We start from the raw sequence: 22,623 nt of genomic DNA, 5'->3' as shown, positions 1-22,623 counted from the left end.
ACAAGACATGATATTTTACCATCTCCACAGAGTTGATAGAGTCCACCCAGGCAAACCAGAATGAACAGATAATTGAATACATCGTTAGTATAACCAACCATTAAATCGCAGTTATATAGCTTTAATGCAAACCATGGAGTGATTAATCTGCCAATATTGTTCATAACCAGTTGGTCAAGTTTCACTCCAACTTCATATGGAGATTTTAACTCTAACATACGTGTATTCCATTCATCTTTCTTTTTGAAGCTCTCTTTGACCCCCAGCCCAAAGTGGCGTAACCCAAACTCGTTAGCACCTACCAAACAAGTGCAATCAACAAACATTGAAGTTGCAGATGAAAGGCCAACTCAAGAGACCATTATATTATCCATGAACCAATTCAAATCATGAAGAGAATGACCCTTCACGAGTTACTAATACTTTAGCCCACCTTCTGGTCAAATGAGCGGCAAACCTTCTAAGGCCCATCTTTTTCTAACAATCAAAGCTTATTAATACAACATATCCCGGTTATATAAAATGGTATATAAGAAGAAACAAATAAATAAATCTCATCTTCTAAATGCCCACCACCTTTCAGCTTGAAAAAATACAACCATATGCTTCTTGATGACATATTAGGAGGTATCTTAAGCTCGAGGAGTTCCCGTACCCAGTGGAACAAACATGGCATACTGACAGGTTGATCATTCCTTCCACATATCTGCAAACTCATCGGGCTCCAGTGGATTTGACAGCTCATGCATCTTCCTCCTTGTCTTAGCTTTAATCTTCTTTGCATACTTGCCAGCCTTTTTCTCTTCTCTAATGCACAAATCTGAGTATCATATATTGGAAACATAAGAATTTGTGAAATCAATTAGGTTTCCCAAACAGGGACCCTCAAGGATTCAAGAGGACCCTTCGGGTCAAAAGAGAAGGTGGGGGGAGGGATTTTCATCCATAGAGATAGTTTAACCTGGTTTGGAGATACGTAAAATGGGTTCTCGTACAGTGTTGGACCTCCAAAGCTGCCACCAAATATCTTGATTGAATTTAAACAGAACCTTGGGCCAACCTATCCACAACCAATTCCCAAGTCAAATATTTACTTTTTTGCACCACAAATGCTGGATATCTTAAAATTGAAACTTATAATGAAAAACCTCAACAAGGGTCATTTTATCCAGATCGTCCCGATCCACTTTATCCATTTCAGTGTGAGGAACAGAAATCTGTCAAAGAGAGAATATCATCATAACTAGCTTTTTGAACAGGAAAAAATTAAAAAAACAAAAAAAAAACAGCAAATGATGTGCAAAACAAGGTGAAGAATTGAATGGAAATATTGTCAGGGAATGCTTAATTATGTAATATGATGCAAGGTTCAAAGTATCAATATATATCGGCCCATATCACCAATACATATCGTTCCGGGACCCCTCCAATATGCCCCTACAGTGGGTGTATCGGAGGTCTGACCGGTTCAAGGGGTAGAGGAGACCTAAACCGGCCTCCCTGAACCGGTTGCAAAAAAAAAGGCCTAAAAAACTGTATCGATTCGCCCGATACACCTATACTGGCATATCGGGTGTATTGATATTTTGAACCTTGGAATGATTACAACACTCTAATATAATATTTAACTATACTATTATGTGAAAATAGAATAGTATAGACCATCCAATCAATCACCTAGTACGGAGATATACACAAAATTCAACCAAATGAACTCATTACATTATAGCTTCTTTGTGGTCATCTGCTCATCCCCTCATAAACATCCAAAAGAATATGGGATATCTAAACTGCTTTTTCTTGGACTAAGTGGCCAACTAACTGCTGGCCACTCATTTATAGCCCCATACAAATGTCAAAACATACACTATCCATTCATTATTTGCCAGAATCCCAAAATCTCATACCTGGTAATAGGTTTCTAATTGCCTCAGTTGGATGAACACAACATGCATAATTATTGGCAGGGTTCCACAAATTAATTTTTCAAGCTAAAGGGCAATTGTGCATGTTCTTGAGCAGATAAGGCAGTTCTATCAAGTTAACTTTTTTGATGACTAATAGTAAATTTTATTAATTCAAAAACTGATTTAGAGTTGTAAATTCATACAACATCCCAGGGAGAGGTGCGAACTGTAGCCCCTCCTTGAATCTTACAAGTAAACTAGGAAAGAAATATAGGAATCATAACTGAATCCAAAACAATTCTTCCCTATTTACCCCTTTCTTGGTTAACACATCGGATAAAGTATTTGTTTATCTCCCCACCCACTGTAAAGATACCAACATATTCCTTGTCAACCAGCTGAATTTCTTCATTTCATTCTTGTAGCACCATATAGCATCTTCAGGATTTTTCAACCAGCCCACCACCACTTTGGAATCCCCTTCAATTATTAGATGTTGTACCCTCAATTGGTTTGCAAATTGCACCCCTTGTACAACAATTAATAGATCTACCCTAATAGAGTCCCCAACTCTTAAAGGACTCAAGTAGAGCAACAAAATCTCTCCCTTCTCATTTCTCAAGACACCCCCAATTCCAAATAATCCAGGATTACCCATGCTACTTCCATCAAATTTCAGCTTCAGTGAGCCTTCAGATGGAGGAGACCAACTTGTAATTGACTTGTCCTTTAAGAGTGAACACCTCACAATTGCTAACCAGTTTCTCCAAAGTTCATTAAAAGAGAATTGATGAAAGATTTCCAAAGTCTTCAACCAAAATATTGCCCTGTACAACACATAGTCTTTTAATTCCTAATTGCTCTTTTCCTTTTCTTGAAAGATTCTATCATTCCTTTCTTCCCAAAGAGTCCAAATCAAGGTAGCACAAGAACATCTCCACATAATTTTTCCTCTTTTTGTAGGCCAAGAGAAAGTAGAATGGTTAAAGATCATACAAACATCTGCCGGTAGACTCCAACTACTCCTAAACAATGAAAGTAGCCAAGTCCAAAGGCCTAGAAAAGAAGGACAAGATATTAGTAGATGGTAAAAATCCTCCCCATGAGCTCTATAGAAGGTACACCAATTGGGAGAAATACAAAGGAAATGTCTTCTCTTTTGTAGGTTATCTAGACTATTTACTTTCCCATTGAATACTTTCCAACAAAACGCCATAATCTTTGGGGGAACTGGCCTACACAAAATTTCCTTTAACAGAAAGGGTTGTTGAGTAGAATGCTGAGAGATGGACTTGAAGTAAGAAGCACAAGTAAAGGTTCCTTGGTGTCCAGGAGTCCACACCCTTTTATCTAGCTTGAAGGGATCCAAGCAAGCCTGATTAAGGCAACATAGCAAATCAAAAAGAGATTCAATTTCATCATCCCTTAGTCCCTACAAAACCCAAAATCCCAATTAGGAGCCAAGGGTGTTCCCAATGGTGAGACAAATTTTGAGACCATCTCTTTTTTATACAAAAAAAAAGCATGAAATAGCAAAGGGAAAAGGTCCTTTAGAGGGGTGTCTCCTACCCAGATGTCCTCCCAAAAGCGAACAACATTGCCAGAACAAACTTCATACCTAATAAAATTGAGAAATTGAGGAAAGATGTTGTGAATGGCCTTCCAAGGTGCTGCCAAGTTAGTTTGCCTTAATACACCAGCATCCCATCCATTCTCTAATCTCCCATGAATGTTTTCCACCACCTCATACCACAACTTCTCACTTTCCAATGGCCATTGCTACAACCATTTCCCTAGCAGAGCTTGATTTTTTTCAAACACCCTCACAAGTCCCAAACCCCCCTCTTCTTTACTTCTGCAAACAATTTCTCAATTAACCAAATGATTCCTTTTTTCTTGTCCCGGCTCCCACAAGAAGTCTTTTATCAACTTCTCCAACTTCTTAGCTTCCCTAGCTGGTATCCTAAAGATAGACAAAAAGTAAGTAGGCTCCTAGCTTCTAACAGGTTAACTTTCAAGTTCTAACTTGTGCAAAACCATCAATATGATTTTCCAATCATAACACACCCATGAGATGTCACATGTTGAACACTTTGGAATGGTTCAAAGGCAAAGACATGTATAATATGGGGTAAAAGCAAGACCAAACATGGTGTATTTGTGCTAAAATGCATGGTACAACTTAAATTGGATCAGCTGAGTTACATAAAGAAACGGTTAAAAACAAGGACCAAAACAAAACTTCCAACAAGAAATGCAAACCATACCTGCTAATTGCAGAAAGGTTTAGATTTCCTGTGATCCATTAATTTGGAGTTCCAAATATCTGGAAGTGGGTAAAACGAAAAGATGTCACATTTTTAAATAAAAAAAAATGAAATTGTACCTAAATATTAAATAGTGTCACCAAACTGGATTAACTATAAAAAGGTCAGAATCAACCATATGAAAGCATAATTCCTTCAAGGAGGTAAACTAAACTATCTATAAAAGAGAGCATCCACCAATAGCATTCATGACACACATACAAGGATTGAACCAACAACTTGGTTAATCTCTTGTGGTGGTTCATGAATACTAGTGGTTCTTAAATGAAAATCCCACAATTAATTGTCTCAGCTCTCAGTTAAGTGTTATCCTTTATCCCCTATTCCTCTTATCAGTACCCTACTTTAGTGATTTGCTACCATACATATTGATGTTTACACATCCATCATGTCAAAATTGGCATTTTGTGTAAGTGAGCTCAGCAAACTAATGTAACTTCAGACGGATTGGAGAAAATGTGCTCAGAAAATGCAAATAAAAGATGATTTTGGGTTAAAACACTAGTGAACAATAACACTGGGTAAAAGACTAAATGATATGGTGATTTAACAAAGAACCAGTGAGCCTTCAGAGCACTATATATAGAGGGAGAGGTTCATACATTATATGGGTGTGCCTTAGAAACTTAGAGAAGGCCTAAAGGTATCAAGTACAAGATGGGAGATGGGTTGAGAGTCAAAAAGGACCTTTATTTATTTATTTATTTTTGATCCGTTGGAGAGGACCATATTTTGACAATTAACCTCTTAAGGAATCATTTCCCGCCCTATTTATGGTTGCCAAGGATAGGGATATTCTGCTGATGAATTGTTATGATCTGATGGTTAGGAGGTTGGAGGAAGTCTTATCCAGAATAAGGTACCATTCCATCATCTATGTTGGGCTGTGTGGAAGGCAAGGAACAGCAGAATTTTGTACAACAAAGAAACTGAGATTGAGGGGGTAATTAGGAGAGTGATGGCTGCAGTTCACTTTTGGCTATCAGTGAAAGGGGTTCAGGGATGTCCCTCAGTCGGGTTATTTTCTCCCATAAAATATGTTTTGGTTAATGGTGTTGGTAAGGAGACTAAATGTTAGTAAGTATGAAATTTTTTGTATATCCCAAACATTTCCTCTAAAGCTAATACAAGCAACACATTAACTTTTTCAAAAAAATAAAAAATCAACTTAAATAAAATAAAATAAAAAGAATCAAATAATCATAAAAAATGCTAGCAAAATTACACAAATACTCTTACAACTACCTAATGAACATATCTATATCTAACCACTGCAAAATGTCAATGATGCATTCAGTCAACAAAGTCCTAACGTATAAATTCGATGGTCAGTTCCCAAAATAATAACATATGGGCCCCAAGTTAACCATGGCAATGTGTTTTCAGCTCTCTATCTCTATCATTATTGCATTATAAGCCTATTCTTGTCACCTAAAGTGGGGATAGGATTAGGAATGATCATGTTCTAAAACTTCCTTTTGCCTTTCCTCTCACCCTCCTCACACATAGCCTGAATGAATATCAAAGATGCCCCTTTCCTCCTTTACGGTGTTGTTAATTTCATCATAAACAAACATGACTCTGAATGTGTTGCTTAGTCATTTGCAACCCTAAGAAAGTGGATGTGGGTTTAGGGTTTATTTACAACTAGTTTGGACTTTGCCGAGGCATTCCACTCGGAGTCGGACAAATCATGTAACCCCCTTCACCTCTGCTGTTATTTCCCTTTGTCATTTTTTTTTTCTATCTCTTTTGCATTGGTCTTAGCCGGAGGTTTAGGAAAGGGAAGAAGGCCGACAGATCTGTTGAAACCAGCTCCCGTAGGCTCTCCTTCCTTTCCTGGCCCCACCGTTTCTTTTTTTTTTCTTTTTTTTCCTGATGCTAATATCTTCTCTGTGATATCGATTGATTGGTATGATTGTTGAGTCATGGGATTAAAATCTCTTGTAGTGTTAACTGTTAAGTTCTATTATTTCACTTAAGTGTTCATTTGTGTAAGTTCGATTCTTATTTCTTTTTTCTTTTTTTTTTATGGAAAATCCTCAATTGCTTCAAGCTCTTTTTATTGTATTCAGCTGGATATTTTGAATCTATGGAATGGTAGATACATTTGGATTTCTAGTTGAATTCGATTTTGATGACACCTGAATTTGGTTTCACTTGTCTTTCATGCTAATTTCAGAGTCGCAAGAAGATAAGACCACCGCTGTCAACCTTTTTTTTTTTCCCAAATCAGTTAGCATGTTTTATTTTAGTTTACTTTCTTTTATCATAAACATGTTTATCCTTCCTTTAAGCAGAAATCTTAGCAGTTAAATACACAGCATGTTCTTTTTTATTTTCGTTATCGAATAATATAGTTAAGGGTTGTCTTAAGTATCGATTAGTTGCTCATGCCTATTATTGGAATTTTATGTGGACCTCACCTATTGGATTCGGGAGGGGATGCCTAACCCTTTTCCCCTCCCGTCCAAGTCTTACGTGGATTGGTTAACTAGTGCCTCGGGCTTTGGAGTCACTATTAAAACAAAAGCATTTTTGAAAACCATTTCAAGAGACCCCCCCGTTACCTCAATTTCATATGATTGATGGATGGCGACTCTAAATCCGGCCCAAAGTAAATCTTTTCGGGATGTTCACACCCACTCAACTGTTCACAGTTGAACCTTGGTCAGATGATTGATGCACTTATTCCATTAAATTATATCTATTGAAGTCACAATTGAATGACTTCAATAATAAAATGAAGTCTGCCTTTTTTTGACAAAACAAAATAAAATAAAATAAATAGTAAAGTCTGCCAAATGTTGCACATAGGACTATAATAGATTATAAGTAGTCTTTTGAGTCACAACACCTTAGTGGCCGTGCTAGCTTGGTTAAGTTGGTATGATTGGGTTCAACTCACTTATCGTTTAAGGCGTTCAAGGCTACATTTGGCATTCCTTATTTTAAGGATTTATTTCCTTTTTGCTGTTAAAATACTCATATGAATATTAAAATTTTAGAATTCATATTGGTACCCCATAGAACGCACCCCACAACACATCCCAACCATGTATTGGGAACATCTCCCAATGATAAGTATGAAAGGTGTTCCCAGTGCACATTGAGATGTGCATGTGGGGGTGCTGATGTGAACTTAAATTTTTAACTGCTAATGGAGATAAGTCCTTAAAATAAAGAATGCCAAATAAAGCCTAAGATGAATTCAGATGGGCACCCCCACAAAGAGTGCCTCACATGCACCCCACAAGCACATCCACCCATGCATTTGGAACATATGTCGTATTTGTTAGGGGAGATGTTCCAAATGCATGGGGATGTGCCTGTGGCACGCGTGTGGGTCCTGTGGGATGCACTATGTGTGGAGCCCGTTTGAATTCATTTAAGAGGAGAGTAGCTTGTGGTTGTTTTCATGTAGGGTCCATATAGATACTTAGACAGCCTATAAGTCATGTTTGGTCAAAAATCCATAAAGCCAAATCAGCTATGCCAATGGAAGGATTGTCAGCTTTAGCCTCTTTTGAATGCCTTATCTATAGGGCGCCTTGCTAAGATAATCTGACTTCTCTCACTTCGTATGCAGCTAAGCTGTCTAGCAGACATACGAACTGATGGTGGCTTAATTGATAAGTTATCTGATTTGTTGGAATAGAGACTTGGGCTGTGTTTGGAAACGATGCAAATAAAGTGTAAATCCTGGTTCGGGATAAATTTGTATTCTGGTTCACTTTTGCCTGTATTTGCCAATATTACATTTATGCATTGACAAATGGCAGGTCAATGCATATTTACATTGATAATAAGATGTAAAAGCATATCAATAAAAAAAAGTAAATTTGTATTCAAGTAGGCTTTTGATGAAAAAAAATGGGCATATGCTTTATTGGAATTTGTATTTGCATCCATTATAACTAAAAGTCTGTTTGGTAAGAAGATTAATTTGTCAGTGCAAAATTTACCCAATTTTGTGATTTATATGAACCGATTTACATTCTACATATTTACATTGGCACTTATTTGCATCGTTTCCAAACGCAACCTTGGGATCAAATCCTATTGCCACCCAAGTTGGGGGCTAAGGGAGGGGTGCCAAGTATATCCATACTCTGAACCATGGTTGAATCAGCTTAGCTGGAACTAAAGCTTATTTTCAGTTGAATCATCCTAAACAGATCCTCAATAAATCTCCCACTAAGGGGTGTAATTTGGGCGGGCTCAGGTTAGGGTTTTGTCAAATATTGAATGGATAGGGCTTTTCTTTTAAATATATGGATAACTTCTTATTTGGGGTAAAATAAAGTAGGAGGTCAGTCATGTGTTTGAAAGAGGTCATCTTGTTGGATAACGTTACTTTGCCCTAAGGCTCAGACCTGGATTAAGCCTAAGGGGAGACCGAATCAGCCCCTCACAACGTCCCACAGCACATCTCCATCATGTATTTGGAACATCTCTCAATGATGACATCATCATTCTTAGTATTATCATCGGGTGATGTTTCCAATACATGGCGAAGATGTGCTGTGGGACATTGTGGGGGGCTGATTTGAACTTGTCTAAGGGTTAGGCCTGGGCCCACAATGGCCCAACCTGAAGGCCAACAACCTACACCCAACCCATATAAAAGTGTGGGTTGGGTCAGTCCAAGTTTAGAACGGGTCCGACCAAGGTGTACCCCTGCGTGCATCATCCTAAAGAGAAGATTCAAGAGGCCTGTAATGATCAACATAAAGACAAATGAGCTGACTTGATATTTTGGCATTATCATCACAAAGAGGAGCTTCCGGATTTTTGTTTCTTCCTATTTTCGGGGAAAATTTAATCATGGGATTAAGAAGTTTAAAACTTTCTATTACATATCCTTTGTAACTAGTATTTGGGTGTTTCTGCTTGAGCTGTAAGAGATGAAATTCTCGTATACAGTTCTCAGAGGGGGAGTCTTCTTGGGTTACCTATCTCAATAAAGTATATGATTGGTTCGAAGAACACCTTAAAATTCAGGCAATTACAGATGATATAACTAGTAAATATGTTCCACCCAAAAGAGACATCCTGAATTCATATGAAGACTTGTCCAAATCAACCATCCAATACTATAAAAATAAATTGCATTCATCTCGGTAAAGAAGATGTGATTTCATGTGGACCAGGTGATCTATACAACTATGGTTGTAGTGGAAGAGAGAGAGAAAGAGAAGAGAAGAGAAGAGAGAATTTTTCAATTGGAATTTGGGGGGAAAGAAAAAAAAGTTCCCATCAAATTTAGAAAGAAAATGTAGAATCCCTTGCTACGTTCAAAAAAATCTTGTCAAATACACCTGCTTTGTGGAAAAGGCTCACACACACCAGGTTTGATTAGATCATCCAAAAACCAAAAGTCTTAATAGCGCGTCCTAGAGAGATACTCTGATAAAATTTGCGGTGCGATTTGCATTCTATGGTAGAAGACTTTGGATGGTTTGCTCAATTGTCAAACAAATGACAAAATTTCAAGCCAAATTGGTTGATTTAGTGCGTTTGAAGATGATGAGAAATGCATAGTCAATTGAAAACACCATATTGTGAATTTAAGCCAAAAAAGTGTGAACAAGATGTACAGCGAAAATCTATGATGTGAAAAAGACGTGATATTGAAAGAGCTTTGATCAATTCAAGCAGCCATGAATTATGACGAATACCACCTGATTGATCACCTCTTACTTGATTGGATGTAAATTTTGTTGATATCATGTCTTTCTGGTATTATAGTCGAACCCTATGCAATAAGAACCAAATTGGAGTGTGTGAAGGGAGGAAAAGAGGTATCTACGTAAAACGTGGTAAGTACTCAGTTTATTTTTGAGCCAGAATTCAATTCATTGTTCATTCCAAACACGGTGATAAATTCTTCAAGTCAAACTATGCACAACTGGACTGATGGGCCGGGGAGTCAGTCCATGAATGATAACTTTGGCAAAGATCCAAGAGCATAAATCTTCTGCTTTACCAAAAAACGAGAAAAAAACAAACTTTCTGCTTTGAGAAAACAACTAGTTTCATTTTGCAATTGGTTTGGTAATTTGCAAAGAGGTAAGGTCTGCTAGAGTTTATCTTCGCTTCATAATGTTGTGTTTGGTACCATTTAGCATCATAGGCTCAAACATCTAGAGAGATCATGTCAAACCTTGTTTTGTTGGTACTTGTGTTGATCAGGTGTTGAATAAATATTCGGTATATTGATTCTCATCCAGTGGTCAAATTAAAAAAAAAAAAACAAATGTTTACTGGTAATTAAGTCATTATTACACATCTAGATGCACATCTAATGGTTATGCAAGCATGACATCAAGGAAAAAAGAACATTTACTATGGAGGTAGGGTTTATGATTCAGTGGCATATATATATCTGATGCACCTTCGTATACTTCTAAACTGTCACATAGGATACTAACTAAGATGGTGTTTGGTTCTATTGTCATTTATTTAAAAAATGGTGCCAGTTTAGTGCTACATAGTGACATATGTGTTTCTCCTAAAATATTGTTTGGTTAATTCGTTTATTAAATTAATGTTTGTTTCTATTTGTGTGAGAGCCCTGTGTTGGAGGAAGCTTCTTTTTAATATTTCCCCCCAATATTTGGACGTTTTTTTCACTATTAAGCTTATGTGGTGTGTAATAGCATCTAATGGCACTGTGTGAGACATCAAAAAAACATTTTTCAGGATGAATAAAATATAAAACATTTATTAAATAAATGAAAACAGAACCAAACAGCTATTAAGAGTCAAGTCATTGGATGGTTTCTTCAAATGGGTAGAGCTGATAGAGGAACAGCACCAATGATCTCTGTAGAAATGTTTCATAATTGTTTTAACTCAAAATAGTTTCAACTAAACAAAAAATTAGCATTTAGGCTCAGTTTGGAAGGAATATAAATACAAATATGTTTAGTGCAAATACATACAAAATACAATGTTTTGTACTCTACATATTTATATTTGTACTCCTTCCAAACTTAGCCTTAAATTCAAAACGTGTAGTTGTAGTTTATTGTGGGTAAAGAGTTAATCCATCTAATTTATACCCCTAATTTATTAGAGGAAGCAAAAGGGATTGAAATATTTAAGAGGAAATGAGGGTTTTGGTGGGATTGCAAGAAAGAAAAAAACCCTATGAACTTTAGGTTTGGTTGCAGTGTAATTTTATTTGCATTAGTGCAAATGAAAAGAATACACATTCTGATTTAATTTTGTGTTGGGTTTTACTTTATTTTCATTTGTACTGCAATCAAACAGTTCAAATTTGTAACTGTTTGATTGTGCATCATGGTTGTGCATCAGTGCAACAGCCTTAGGAACATATCCCCATAAATTTAACATACATGTTCTAGCTTTAGTGGGAGAGGTGAGATAATTACAACTTACAAACATTGACTGTTGTAGAGAGAGATCTTATCGGAGAGAGTAAAGATAGCCTTTATTGAAAAGCACTGAGAGGAAAGGAGTCTTGACCTACCTCTTCCCTCTCTATAATGAAGTCCATGTGAGCATATAGAAACAAATCAAAGAGTCTTCATGTAAAAAGAAAAAAAAACGAAATTGGATAGCTGACTTTGGAGAGTTTTCAGGTTTGGAAGAGGGGCTAATTCTTTTTGTAGCCCATTTTCCCAACTAAAATAGTTGGGTTGATGTTGATGGATCTTTGGAATCTTTACTACCGCAATTTCAGGCCAACAACCACAGACCAATTCACATTTCTGAGTTCTGACCCAAAGGGGCACTGAGACGGTGAGACCTCACTACACTTGTTTTTATCAAGGGGCACAGTTCAGATATTCAAAATGGAGATCACATCTGCGTCCCACATGCACATCTCAGCTTGCATTGGGAACATCTCCCGAAGTTGTGGGAGATGTTTTCAATACATGCTGTGGGGTGTTTGTGGAATTGTGGGACGCAGATGTGATGATATAGTAATAGCAAACATCTGAGTTCTGACCCCACAAATTCCTGATGTTCGGTGTATGATCATACATTTTGACCAGATTTGATTCACCCGCCGTGCTCATGGTGTAAAGAGTCAACGACTCGAGTATCATGCTTGCATATGACTCTCAATTTCTCAAACGCGTGTATCGTATGATTGAAGTATTTTTATATGTTGTCACGGGAAATAGTGAATCGAGACCCAGTAAGAAAAAGATATTTTATTTCACGGGGGGAGAAAAGAAATACAGCGGAAGGAACGGTCTTTGTCTGCTTGAAAGGTAGGAAGGCTTGAGGGAACGAGATATGAGTTATATAACGCGTCGATGTCTATTTCAGTATTTTGTATTAGTGTCAGAAGAAGAAAGAAGAATCGTTAAGAAGAAGAAACTCGAACATTTTATTATTCGATTCAGAGATTTCTGGGGTTACACGAGTCCTGGAAAAGGCCTGAACCTGATTGTTTTCGTTTCGAGGTAAAGCTTTCTTGGAGGGAACTTAAACGTTGTATACTAGCTTCCATCCTATCTGATGGAGATTTCATCTTCTAATCCTTTTACTTTCTTTCTTTTTTTGTTTTTGGTTCGTGCAATTGGATCTTCATGGTGTCTTCTGTATTTGGAGTCAAACTTTTAGGTGTTTAAACTTTGTACTACCGAAATGAATCAAATGATTTCTTTCGCTCCTCAATTTATAGATTTGATATAAGCCCATTAGTTCTGAATTCGGTAAACGTTCTCTTTTTTTTCGGAAAGAAGTGAATTGGAAAGAATAATACTTTTAGAGGAGAAAATTGCTGATGGCTGCTCAAAGAGAATTCAGGAATCCAGAAACTCGAATTTGAAGCAATGAATATATATATATATATTTCTTGCAAAGTTGTGCCAGTTTCTTAGTTCGACTTGGCAATCCCAATTTTACTGGATTTTCATAGCCCTAACTTAGTTCTTATTTAGTTGAAGCAGCATCTCCATTGAGACCTCAGAGCTGGCTTCTCTTCACATGTAAGAATAGAAAAAAGAAAAGGACCACTCATCTAGTAAAACAGTTCGCCGCCTTTTAAGGAAAAGTACCCTTCTACCCAGATAAAACAATTTTAAGGAAAAGTACCCTTCTACACAGATAAAGCAATGTCTTGATTTGAAAGGTTATATTGCGCATGAGATAGATTCTGTTTCCTGTGCAAATCCATATGTGCCCAACGAGACAATTGATGTTTCAAATTTTCAGACGGTGAGGAATGATTAAAAGAATGAAAACCATGATACTCAAATTTAATATTATGTTTGAATTAGGAATGGACACGGTAAAACAAGAAAAAGGTATCTTTTCATTTTTGTAAGGGGAGGAAATCAAAACTCAATTTGGATTCATGCTATTACTCGTAGGTTCTTTTTTTCTTCCTGATAACTTATTCTTTTATCATCATTTGGTCTGATACAATATGGATCCATGATTTGTATGTAAATCAACTTGGCAGCCTGAAGGTGCATCAAATTGCACACATTGCAGAAAATTGACACCTGATATTTCTACCTGGATATGAGTTGTGGTTGCTTTGGTGGCTCAGTGGTGGAAAGGAAAAGGCATCCTTTTTGTACTCGTGGAGATGCAAATGGTATGAGTTTTTTATATGCTCAGTCTTCACATTTCCCTAGTCTATGAAAGAATTATGTGATGCAAGTGTACTTATCCATGATGTGATAGCCTGTTGTCATTTGACTCCTAATTCAGCTAGAACTTTGATACATTTGTGTCGCACAGATAAACACAAACACAAAAAACATGCATGAACACAGACACACTAGCAATGAGTCTCAAGGACATGTTATCTGACTTTGAGAAGAATATGAAAATTCAATTGGAATATTAATTTTTTGTTTTTTTTTTCATTTTGAAGGTCAACCATAACTGTTTGTAAGTTAGCCTGAGTTAATCAAATAAAATGGAAAAGCCATGGAATAATTAGCATGTTCTATATGGTGTAATCATGGTGATGGGGTTTATGCATCATGGCTTGTGCAAATGAAACACGTTTATCTCATGATTTAGCATTTCTACACATTGGCCATCTTCGATAATAATGTCTTGTTTCAATAATCCATAACCTGTACCGCTTTGATCCACTTCAATGTGGAAAGATATTATTATGCTATACTGAGATATCTAAAGAACATTGTTCTTTCTTCTTTGTTAGGTCAGGAAATGCTCTGCATTTCTTTTAATCATCTTTTTCACGAGGGCCCATTGCTTGGTGCAGTGGTAAAATGTCAGGCTGAGAAGTGAGAACATGGGTTCAAGTTTGACAGCATCCACTTCATGAACGAAGATGCTGAAGCCCCCTGCCCCCAGCATTGGTTGGTCCCCTATCTTTTTCACAGTGTATTATAATTAAAATTGTTAGTCCAGGTAGCAAGCTGAGACCAGCCACACATATTGTAATATAGCTATATTGGTTTAGCATAGACTCTTCCATTACAAGCCTGACCATATTGAATTGTGTCCTCAAAGTTTTCTTTTAAGCCCCTACATTCTAACACAAAGGAGAACCTTTTGGTTAGAAACAAAGCAATCCTAGTAGTACAAAGTCCCCTAAACTCTGGGCTAATGATGCTATTTCTGGCTAGCTCCTCACCAATTGCTTTTGTAGTCCTAGGTGTCAATTAAGAAATATGTTTAACTTGGAAGCCAGAGTGTAGGTCTGTTTTATGAAGTGTGTTAGATATCATGAGCCATAAATATACCTTTAATGAAACCAATTACCATCTTTGGGGTCTGCTTACACCCAGGCTTGTGTAGCCCTTGTTGTTTGCCTCTTTTACCAAAATTAAAAAAAAAAAACCATCTTTGAGTTGCTTTGACCATATATCCTTTGAATCAATTGAGGAAGATGAGCTGAGTGGGGCCTTTAAAAAAGGTGAATAAATTCAAAAGTTTTAACAAGAGAGAGAATAAACTTGCTGCAGTCGATTCTAAAAATGTCAAGTAGCTAAGATCAAGATCGTTTTGGAGGTGGGAGTGGCTGAAAATTGCGGTTGTTGTTCAGTTTTTTGGAGTGCTTTATGGGGTTCTTTTTTCTTCTTGGCTTGGGTGGCCTTTTTTTGGTTTGTGGGCTGGTGTTGTATTGGGGATTGGATTTGAAGTTTATGGTTCTCATTGTTGTTTCCTTTTCTAGGTTTGGGAGAGGTTGGTGGTTTGTGTTTTCGTCAGACGGGTTTGGTCTTTTAGAAGTTCTTGTTATGCTCTTCTCTCAGGTGACTTCTTGTCACTTTCTTGTATTATCTTTTTTCCTTAATAAATTTTATTTTTATCTTCAAAAAAAAAAAGGATGAGCTGAGACCAAAGGATAGTCTCTCAGCTTTGACAGAGTTGCCTACATTAATAATCTAAAGCAGAGTTCTGCTCTAAATGTTATTCACAAAACCAATCTTTGTGATGCTCAGTTTATTCTTTATTCTATCCTTACATGCTTTCCTTTTCGTTGATCAAACACCCTTGATCAAAAATGTTACTATTATAAACTGGAATTCATATGTGATATTCGTGGATTTGAGGCCAATGAACATGAATCTCATTTATGTTCTAATGAAGGAGATGCAATTGAAGAGAAATCATGGAGAAAGAATTTTTTAATATTTTGGGAAGAACATGGAAGTGGGGCTCACAGATCCTAACGGGAAGTCTATTAGGAGATGCTAGATGGTTGCAGTGCTAAGTAGTGTTCTACAAATTTACTATATTCAATAAAAATGAAGTTACAGTGTATAGTAACTTTGGGCTTACAATTTATAATATTTTCCATAAATTACTATTTATAGTAAAATAGTGCTTTACTTTTCTTTTACTTGTTTCTTTAGGTTAGGTTAGAAAATTATAGAAGTTTTTTGGATATTATGTTATGGTTTCACAAAATCTTTTCATCATCACTAAGTATCTGACTTTATTAAGGAAAGCCTATGTCTAGCCTACCATAGTGTTTTCTAAATCTATTGTTAAGCTTAACTTATTAAAAGATGGAATTAATATGATTTTTTGAAGTTGTGACCTCTCTCTCTCTCTCTCTCTCTCTCTCTCTCTCCCCCTCTCCCTCTCTGATTTGAGCACAAGCACTGTATACTTCTCCCCTCCACTATGATACCAGGACAGTATCTGATACTGTATCCAGCCATGTTCTTGCCATATCAGGGTAAAATAACCTTTTTGTACCTTATAGTTTATAGAGCTATTTCAGGTTGCGCCTTCTTCTTTTAAAGATTGGACATGCAACTTGTTTTTCACTCCTACCTAAACTTTCGAAACTTCATTTTTTTCCATCCTAAATCTACCAATTTCTTCTCTAAGCATACTAGAAACATCAAAAATTAATTCTCAAACATTTACTAGATCAGTTTCCTGTATAACCTACAAACTTTATTGCTGCTTCTCCATTTAGCCCATCACAGATCTGCTTTATATGACTATCTCTCTTCTCATCCTACATCATGTTCATATGAGCATGTATCATCTTAATTTATTTGTTTGGACATAAAAAAAAACTTGTATGATGCCATCATCCTGTAAATTGTAATGGACTGTTGAGGATCAATGTTTTTAAAGGTGTTTGAGGCATATGCCTCAAGGCTTGCCTCTAGTTGAGGTGCATTCAAAATACCTGAGGCATATGCCTCAAATGGAATTTGCGTGAGGCATGCACCTCTTTTGTGCCTCATGTGCCTCATGTGGAAGGGAAGGGAGAAAGAAAAAAAAGAAAGGAAGAAGGAAAAAAAAAAGAAAGAAGGAGAAAGAAAAGAAAGAAAGAAGAACTCCTCTTGAGGATGCTTACGCCTCTTGCATTCTAAACTATGCCTCATGCTTCTTGGTAATGGAACACCTTGTAACATGCCTCCCACATTTTAAAACATTGTTTGAGGTCTCCTGCCTATTCACAACTCTTCCTGAAAAAATGAAAAACTAGAGATTGTAATCTTTAAATCATGGCCATGATTTAAAGATTCAACTTTGTCATCACCAAGTTGTCTTTTGTTTGCAATTTTCAGATGCCCTTATTTTCCTCTTGTTGATCATCTTTCTGTTCTTTAACTTTCCTCTTTTCATTTCTTTATTTTTATTTTTTACTTCTATGGTTGTTTACAGAGTCTGTGCCAGGGAATGTTAAGATATTCCGTTATAATGAATTGAAGTTTGCAACAGACAACTTTCATGAAAGCAATAAAGTTGGCCGAGGAGGGTTTGGAACTGTTTACAAGGTATTCACAGTTCGAAAGTGGTAGTTACTTTTGGTTTGAAAAAATTAAAGAGGACAATGTTAACTGCATATGAAATCATCTGATATTTGATTTTATTTTTTATTGATAATCAAGGAATCATTTGGAAAAGAAGCAATGTAGATGGAACAAAAATACAACCTAAATGGCTTTGAGAAAAGCCCCAAAATTGGGGAAAAAATAGTGGTACATTGTATCCCAACCAGAATGAATAAGTTTTTTTCATTCTGTGTGACCTTGGACTCTTATGATTGTTGACCAAATAAGTTTTTTTCCTAGAAATTTAAACTGGGCTGCGTGGCCATGTAAATGAAAATGAAATAAGGCCATAAGAAAAATAACAACCTAAAACCATGTCTTATCCCAACTATATGGGGTTGGCTACATGAAATCTGTTGCCTTTGATACCCTGAATTGAAGATAGGATTAGCTGAATGCTTTAGCTATTCGACAGGCTGTGGAACCAATAATAACACTCCACACCAGTCTTAAAATACATGGGATCCACAACCATTCAACCTCTCAGTGTGGGCTCCATGTATTTTATCACCGGCGTGGAGCATTATTATTGGTTCTACAGCCTGCTGAACAGCTAAAGCCTTCAGCTAATCTGAATTCCCTGAGTTGATGTGAACATTGTTTTGCCTTATTTTAAAATTTATTACTTATGTAAAAAGGGGGATGTATATACATTGTGCTGTTTTCTGTTGCATGACCATATATGTTGACATTTGTATCACTCCTGCTACTGTATTTTCACAATAGCAGGATGTTCTTCACCCATTAATAAAAACCTCTTTGATCATTTTTATTGATAAAAAAATTATGGCCAATGCCACCAATCCAGTAAATTATCTAAATGTTAAAGTTGATGTTGTGATGTCTTTATGTCATGAAATGATTGGAAAAGGACGCCACATGTGAAAATGATCAAGAAGGAAATAATATAATAAAAGGAGGCACAAGTAAAAAGATTGTTTCTTCCTATTTCCTACGCATAACGAGTCCTGTTTCAACAAATCTTGATCTGTGATGAGCACACACTAACACGTGCTCTATAACTGCTCATCCCATTGATGAGGTCCAGCCATTAAAAGTTGAAGCACGATTTATTTGTGGATTTTCAATTGACATTATTTGTTAAGAAGCTAAACAATATTGTTGCTGATAAAAAAGAAGCTAAACAATATCTTTTAACACCTGAATCGTCTTGCAAATAAATTTCCTTTTCCACTCCAATTTATTCTATGCTCTTTTTATGCACCATTGTCCACTTATAAAACAGCAGAGCTTGAAAATTATCCATGGAAAAGCATCGGTTTTAGGTATTTGCAGAACAAAGGTGACCTAGAGAACTTTTTGTCTTGTACATTTTTCTTGGTCATCACTATACAGGAGCTTGTTGAATATTAGTGCCTTCACAATTTTTATATTTTCTAATGATCACAAACTTAAGCATTACTATTACATATGCTATTAAAGTTGAGACTTTTAAATGATATTTCTGTATTCTTTCTTCACTTCAGTGTCTAAATGTCTATATCAGTTAATTTTTATGCCATTTTACAGGGAATCCTTAGCAATGGAACACAAATTGCTGTTAAGGTCCTTTCTACTGAATCAAAGCAAGGGACAAATGAATTTTTGACAGAGATTCAAGCAGTCTCAAATGTCAAGCATCCAAACCTAGTTGAGTTAATTGGTTGTTGTGCTCAAGGAAACAACCGAATTTTGGTCTATGAATATGTTGAAAATAACAGCCTTGATGGTGCATTATTAGGTGATTTTCAGCAGCCACCACAGATGTATGACTTATTACTATTATTCTGGAGGAGGCATTTAAAAGATACTTTGCTTGCCTTGTTCTTTGTAGGTTCCAAGAAGAAAACCATTAACTTAGACTGGGATAAAAGATCTACCATTTGCATGGATACTGCCAGAGGTCTGGCATTCCTTCATGAAGAACTTGAGCCACATATCGTGCATAGAGACATCAAAGCTAGTAATATACTTCTTGGCAAGGACTTCATTGCAAAAATTGGAGACTTTGGACTGGCTAAACTGTTCCCAGAAAATATAACTCATATTAGTACACGAGTTGCAGGAACCACGTAAGTGATCAGATAGTAAAATAAATATGGCAGTTTATTTATTCTATTATATTGCATGTTATTGCTTTTTTTACCCACATTGGAAGCTAGATGGTTTATGCTGGCATTTTTTTTCTGTTGGAAAATTTTGGCTATTTTTTGTAGTCCTTGTAAATGTAATTGATTAATTGAACTTCAATTTTTTTGGTGTCTTATTTGATCTCTCTCTCATCCAAAAGAATTACTCGCTCTCTCTCTCTCTCTCTCTCTCACACACACACACACACACACACAATTGAGATGCTTCTTATATTAGCATTAATTAATATTAAAATTTGATTATCCTGTATAATACAAGCAATGCCAATTGTTCATTGGTCAATTTGATTGAGGTGAAGTCTACATGCTCTGCGTTATTCAATTATATGAGACATATTCCCACACAGTATTCTGTTTCATGCAGTGGTTATTTGGCACCAGAATATGCATTGCGTGGTCAGTTAACCAAGAAGGCTGATGTATACAGTTTTGGGATCCTAACACTTGAAATAATTAGTGGCAGAAGTGTTGCAACGGCAACCTGGGGAGGGATGAAAAGGTTTCTTCTTGAATGGGTTAGTTTCCTCTCGTAGTATTGAAAACCATCCTTTTCTTGGCCATTCATCTTATCAGTATTTTGCAGTCTGATTTGGTTCATTATTTCTTACTCTTCTTCTATATACAATTTCTAATTTGACTTTATGGTGAATTTTCTGATACCCAAACATTTTATGTCTTACCAAGTACCTCTTGTATTTTTCTTGCAAATAATCCATATACTCTTGATCATGTATCCTTAGTTCTTGAAAGATAAGAAAGGTTTTGATAGAGAATGTTCTGTAACTCAATTCGTTACAGACAATTGATCTATTTAACTCAAAACTGTTATGTACAGTTACAGGTTAGTTTTAACATGTACAGTTAAAAAGGAATACAGATTAGTTATCAATACAACAACTGAAAAATTAGGATAAGGGCTATCTCAGCAACATGTGTAATGCACGGTCTGTTGATCCTGAACCTCCCAAGTAGCATACTCTGGGTTTTCAACAGTAATTGGAGATCCATTCTCAGAAGTAGAAATGATAGTCTTACTCGGAGCCTTGTGTGATCCAGTGGCATAGCCAAGCAGTCTACGACCATTAAGACTGCGTATAAATTGCGATTTCCAGATGACAGTTCTGACCATCAAGTTTTACAGAAATAACAGGTGTAATGTTAAGATCAAAAGGTGTTTGAGAGGCTGTAATCAGGTCTGTTGATCCTGTAGTTGTATTGAATTTAGTAGTTGTGGAAGAAGAGGAAGAGCTTTGGTGGGTTGCCATTTATGGCTCTGATACCATGAAAGATAAGAAAGGTTTTGATAGAGAATGTTCTGTAACTCAATTTGTACGGTTACAGATTAGTTTTAACATGTACAGTTGAAAAGGAATACAGATTAGTTATCAATACAACAACTGAAAAATTAGGATAAGGGCTATCTCAGCAACTTTACCCCCCAAAATACGTATTTTGCTTATCAAAGTGGACACCCCATTCTGGAAGAGGCTTCATATAGAGAAACTGCATAAAGCATATCTCTTATCTTTACTGTCCATTATTAATACCACCCCCCTCTTTTGTTTTATTCTTCTGTGTCAGTTTTTTTTTTCATAGTTTATTTTACTTTGTGAGCTTTTCAATGATCTACTTTTTAGTGTATCGTTTATCCTCCAATTTGTATTCCCTTGTAACTTTTGATAGTTGCATCAACAGACTTGGCAACTTTACGAGGAAGGAAAATTGCTAGAGCTGGTGGACCCGGAGCTGGAAGAATTCCCAGAGGAAGAAGTTCTTAGGTACATAAAGATAGCACTTTTCTGCACCCAAGCAGCAGCAGGCCGAAGGCCTACAATGACCCAAGTTATGGACATGCTCTCAAGGCATGTACGGCTTAATGAGAAGGAACTTACACCCCCAGGTTTCTTTGAAGACTCGGTGGGAAGCAGTGGAGCTCCATCCTCATCAAGTAAAAATTTGACATCGACCAACTATACAAGCCAAATGTACAGCTCCTCTCAAATCAGTATCACTGAGGTGATTCCTAGATGAACTGAAGTATTATGTGTAGCCCCTTGCCAGTTTTCAAGATTCCTTCTTAGCATCCCATGGATTCAACGAGTGAGGTTGGATAGAAAGGAAGGGCCGCCATGCAGGAGAACATTACTCGAGCGTTCTTAATGCATAGGTACTTTCTGAGAGGCTTGAGTTCTTTTTCGTTACGTTTTAGAGCTACTGAGAAGTGCAGCCTATGGATCCACACAATTGAGAAATATCTTTGTATCAACTGTTATGTAATAATAGTTGCAGATAAGAAGTCAAATTTTAGTGGTCTAATGATCTCTCTCTCTCTCTCTGTTAGGTACTTGCATCTCAAGTGCATACAGCAAATATTGTCTGGCACAAGGTGTGCATTTTCAATTGAGGTCACCGATACATCAAAAGTGAGGAATTTAAGACATGTCAATTTTAATTAATAGGAGTAGGTGAACAATAATTTAACAATGGTTATGGCATTAAACAGAGCAAAATGGCGAAACAGGATATATGTTGTAAACCGCATTTTTTGTCAACCACATCTAGTTGGGCTTGAATGAAGATGACGATGATGAGATGAGCAATAGTTCTATGAAAAGATGGGGAATTTAAGACATCTGTCGATTTTATTTAGTAGTTGTACGTGAACAATGACTTTAGTAATGGACATGGCATAATAAATGGTGCGACAAGATTCATCTGATCGACCAACCCCATAGAATAGGGGTGTAAACGGTATTCCAATATCTAATTTTGAATTCGATATCCGATGTAAATGAATCAAATTCAATTAATTTAATTGTCAAATTTGAATTAAATTTGAATACTATATATATATATATATATATATATAATATTTTTACACCTTTTCACAAAAACGTGTAAGAGCATTATTAAGACAAATAAAGATACACAGTCCTTTTCAGAAAAATTGACAAAAAAACAATTAAGG

General features: G+C 36.3%; 1 protein-coding gene across 8 annotated transcripts; it reads left to right on the top strand.

Moving 5' to 3' along the window:
- Positions 1-12,452: 12,452 nt before the first annotated feature.
- On the top strand, positions 12,453-22,228 carry LOC104587173 (putative serine/threonine-protein kinase). Of its 8 annotated transcripts, none has more exons than XR_002022098.2 (9): positions 12,453-12,678; positions 13,683-13,820; positions 14,400-14,559; positions 17,336-17,448; positions 19,036-19,246; positions 19,340-19,577; positions 20,020-20,170; positions 21,351-21,822; positions 21,997-22,228. XR_002022098.2 is itself a non-coding variant. In XM_088886812.1 (7 exons), the coding sequence occupies exons 2-7, from the start codon at positions 13,745-13,747 to the stop codon at positions 21,684-21,686; spliced, it is 1,125 nt and encodes a 374-aa protein (XP_088742938.1). In that variant the 5' UTR covers positions 12,458-12,678; positions 13,683-13,744; the 3' UTR covers positions 21,687-21,968. The 8 variants fall into 8 exon arrangements, 2 of the variants coding, with proteins under 2 accessions (XP_088742938.1, XP_010242968.1); XR_016071255.1 differs by lacking the exon at positions 14,400-14,559 and adding an exon at positions 15,378-15,456 and having other exon boundaries at positions 12,462-12,678; XR_733559.3 differs by lacking the exon at positions 14,400-14,559 and having other exon boundaries at positions 12,458-12,678.
- The last annotated feature ends 395 nt before the right edge of the window (positions 22,229-22,623 follow it).

Source organism: Nelumbo nucifera, chromosome 1 (assembly GCF_055504915.1).
Source record: "Nelumbo nucifera cultivar China Antique chromosome 1, China Antique-T2T, whole genome shotgun sequence".
In the NCBI taxonomy this organism is placed as follows: domain Eukaryota; kingdom Viridiplantae; phylum Streptophyta; class Magnoliopsida; order Proteales; family Nelumbonaceae; genus Nelumbo; species Nelumbo nucifera.
Note: the sequence above shows the minus strand (reverse complement) of the source record. Positions and strands in the feature narration are given on the sequence as shown.

Excerpts from the sequence above, each read along its gene's own strand:
- LOC104587173 (XM_010244666.3), top strand. Across the intron at positions 15,457-17,335 it reads TTGTTATGCTCTTCTCTCAG|AGTCTGTGCCAGGGAATGTT; the intron begins GTGACTTCTTGT and ends GGTTGTTTACAG. Across the intron at positions 19,578-20,019 it reads ACACGAGTTGCAGGAACCAC|TGGTTATTTGGCACCAGAAT; the intron begins GTAAGTGATCAG and ends TGTTTCATGCAG.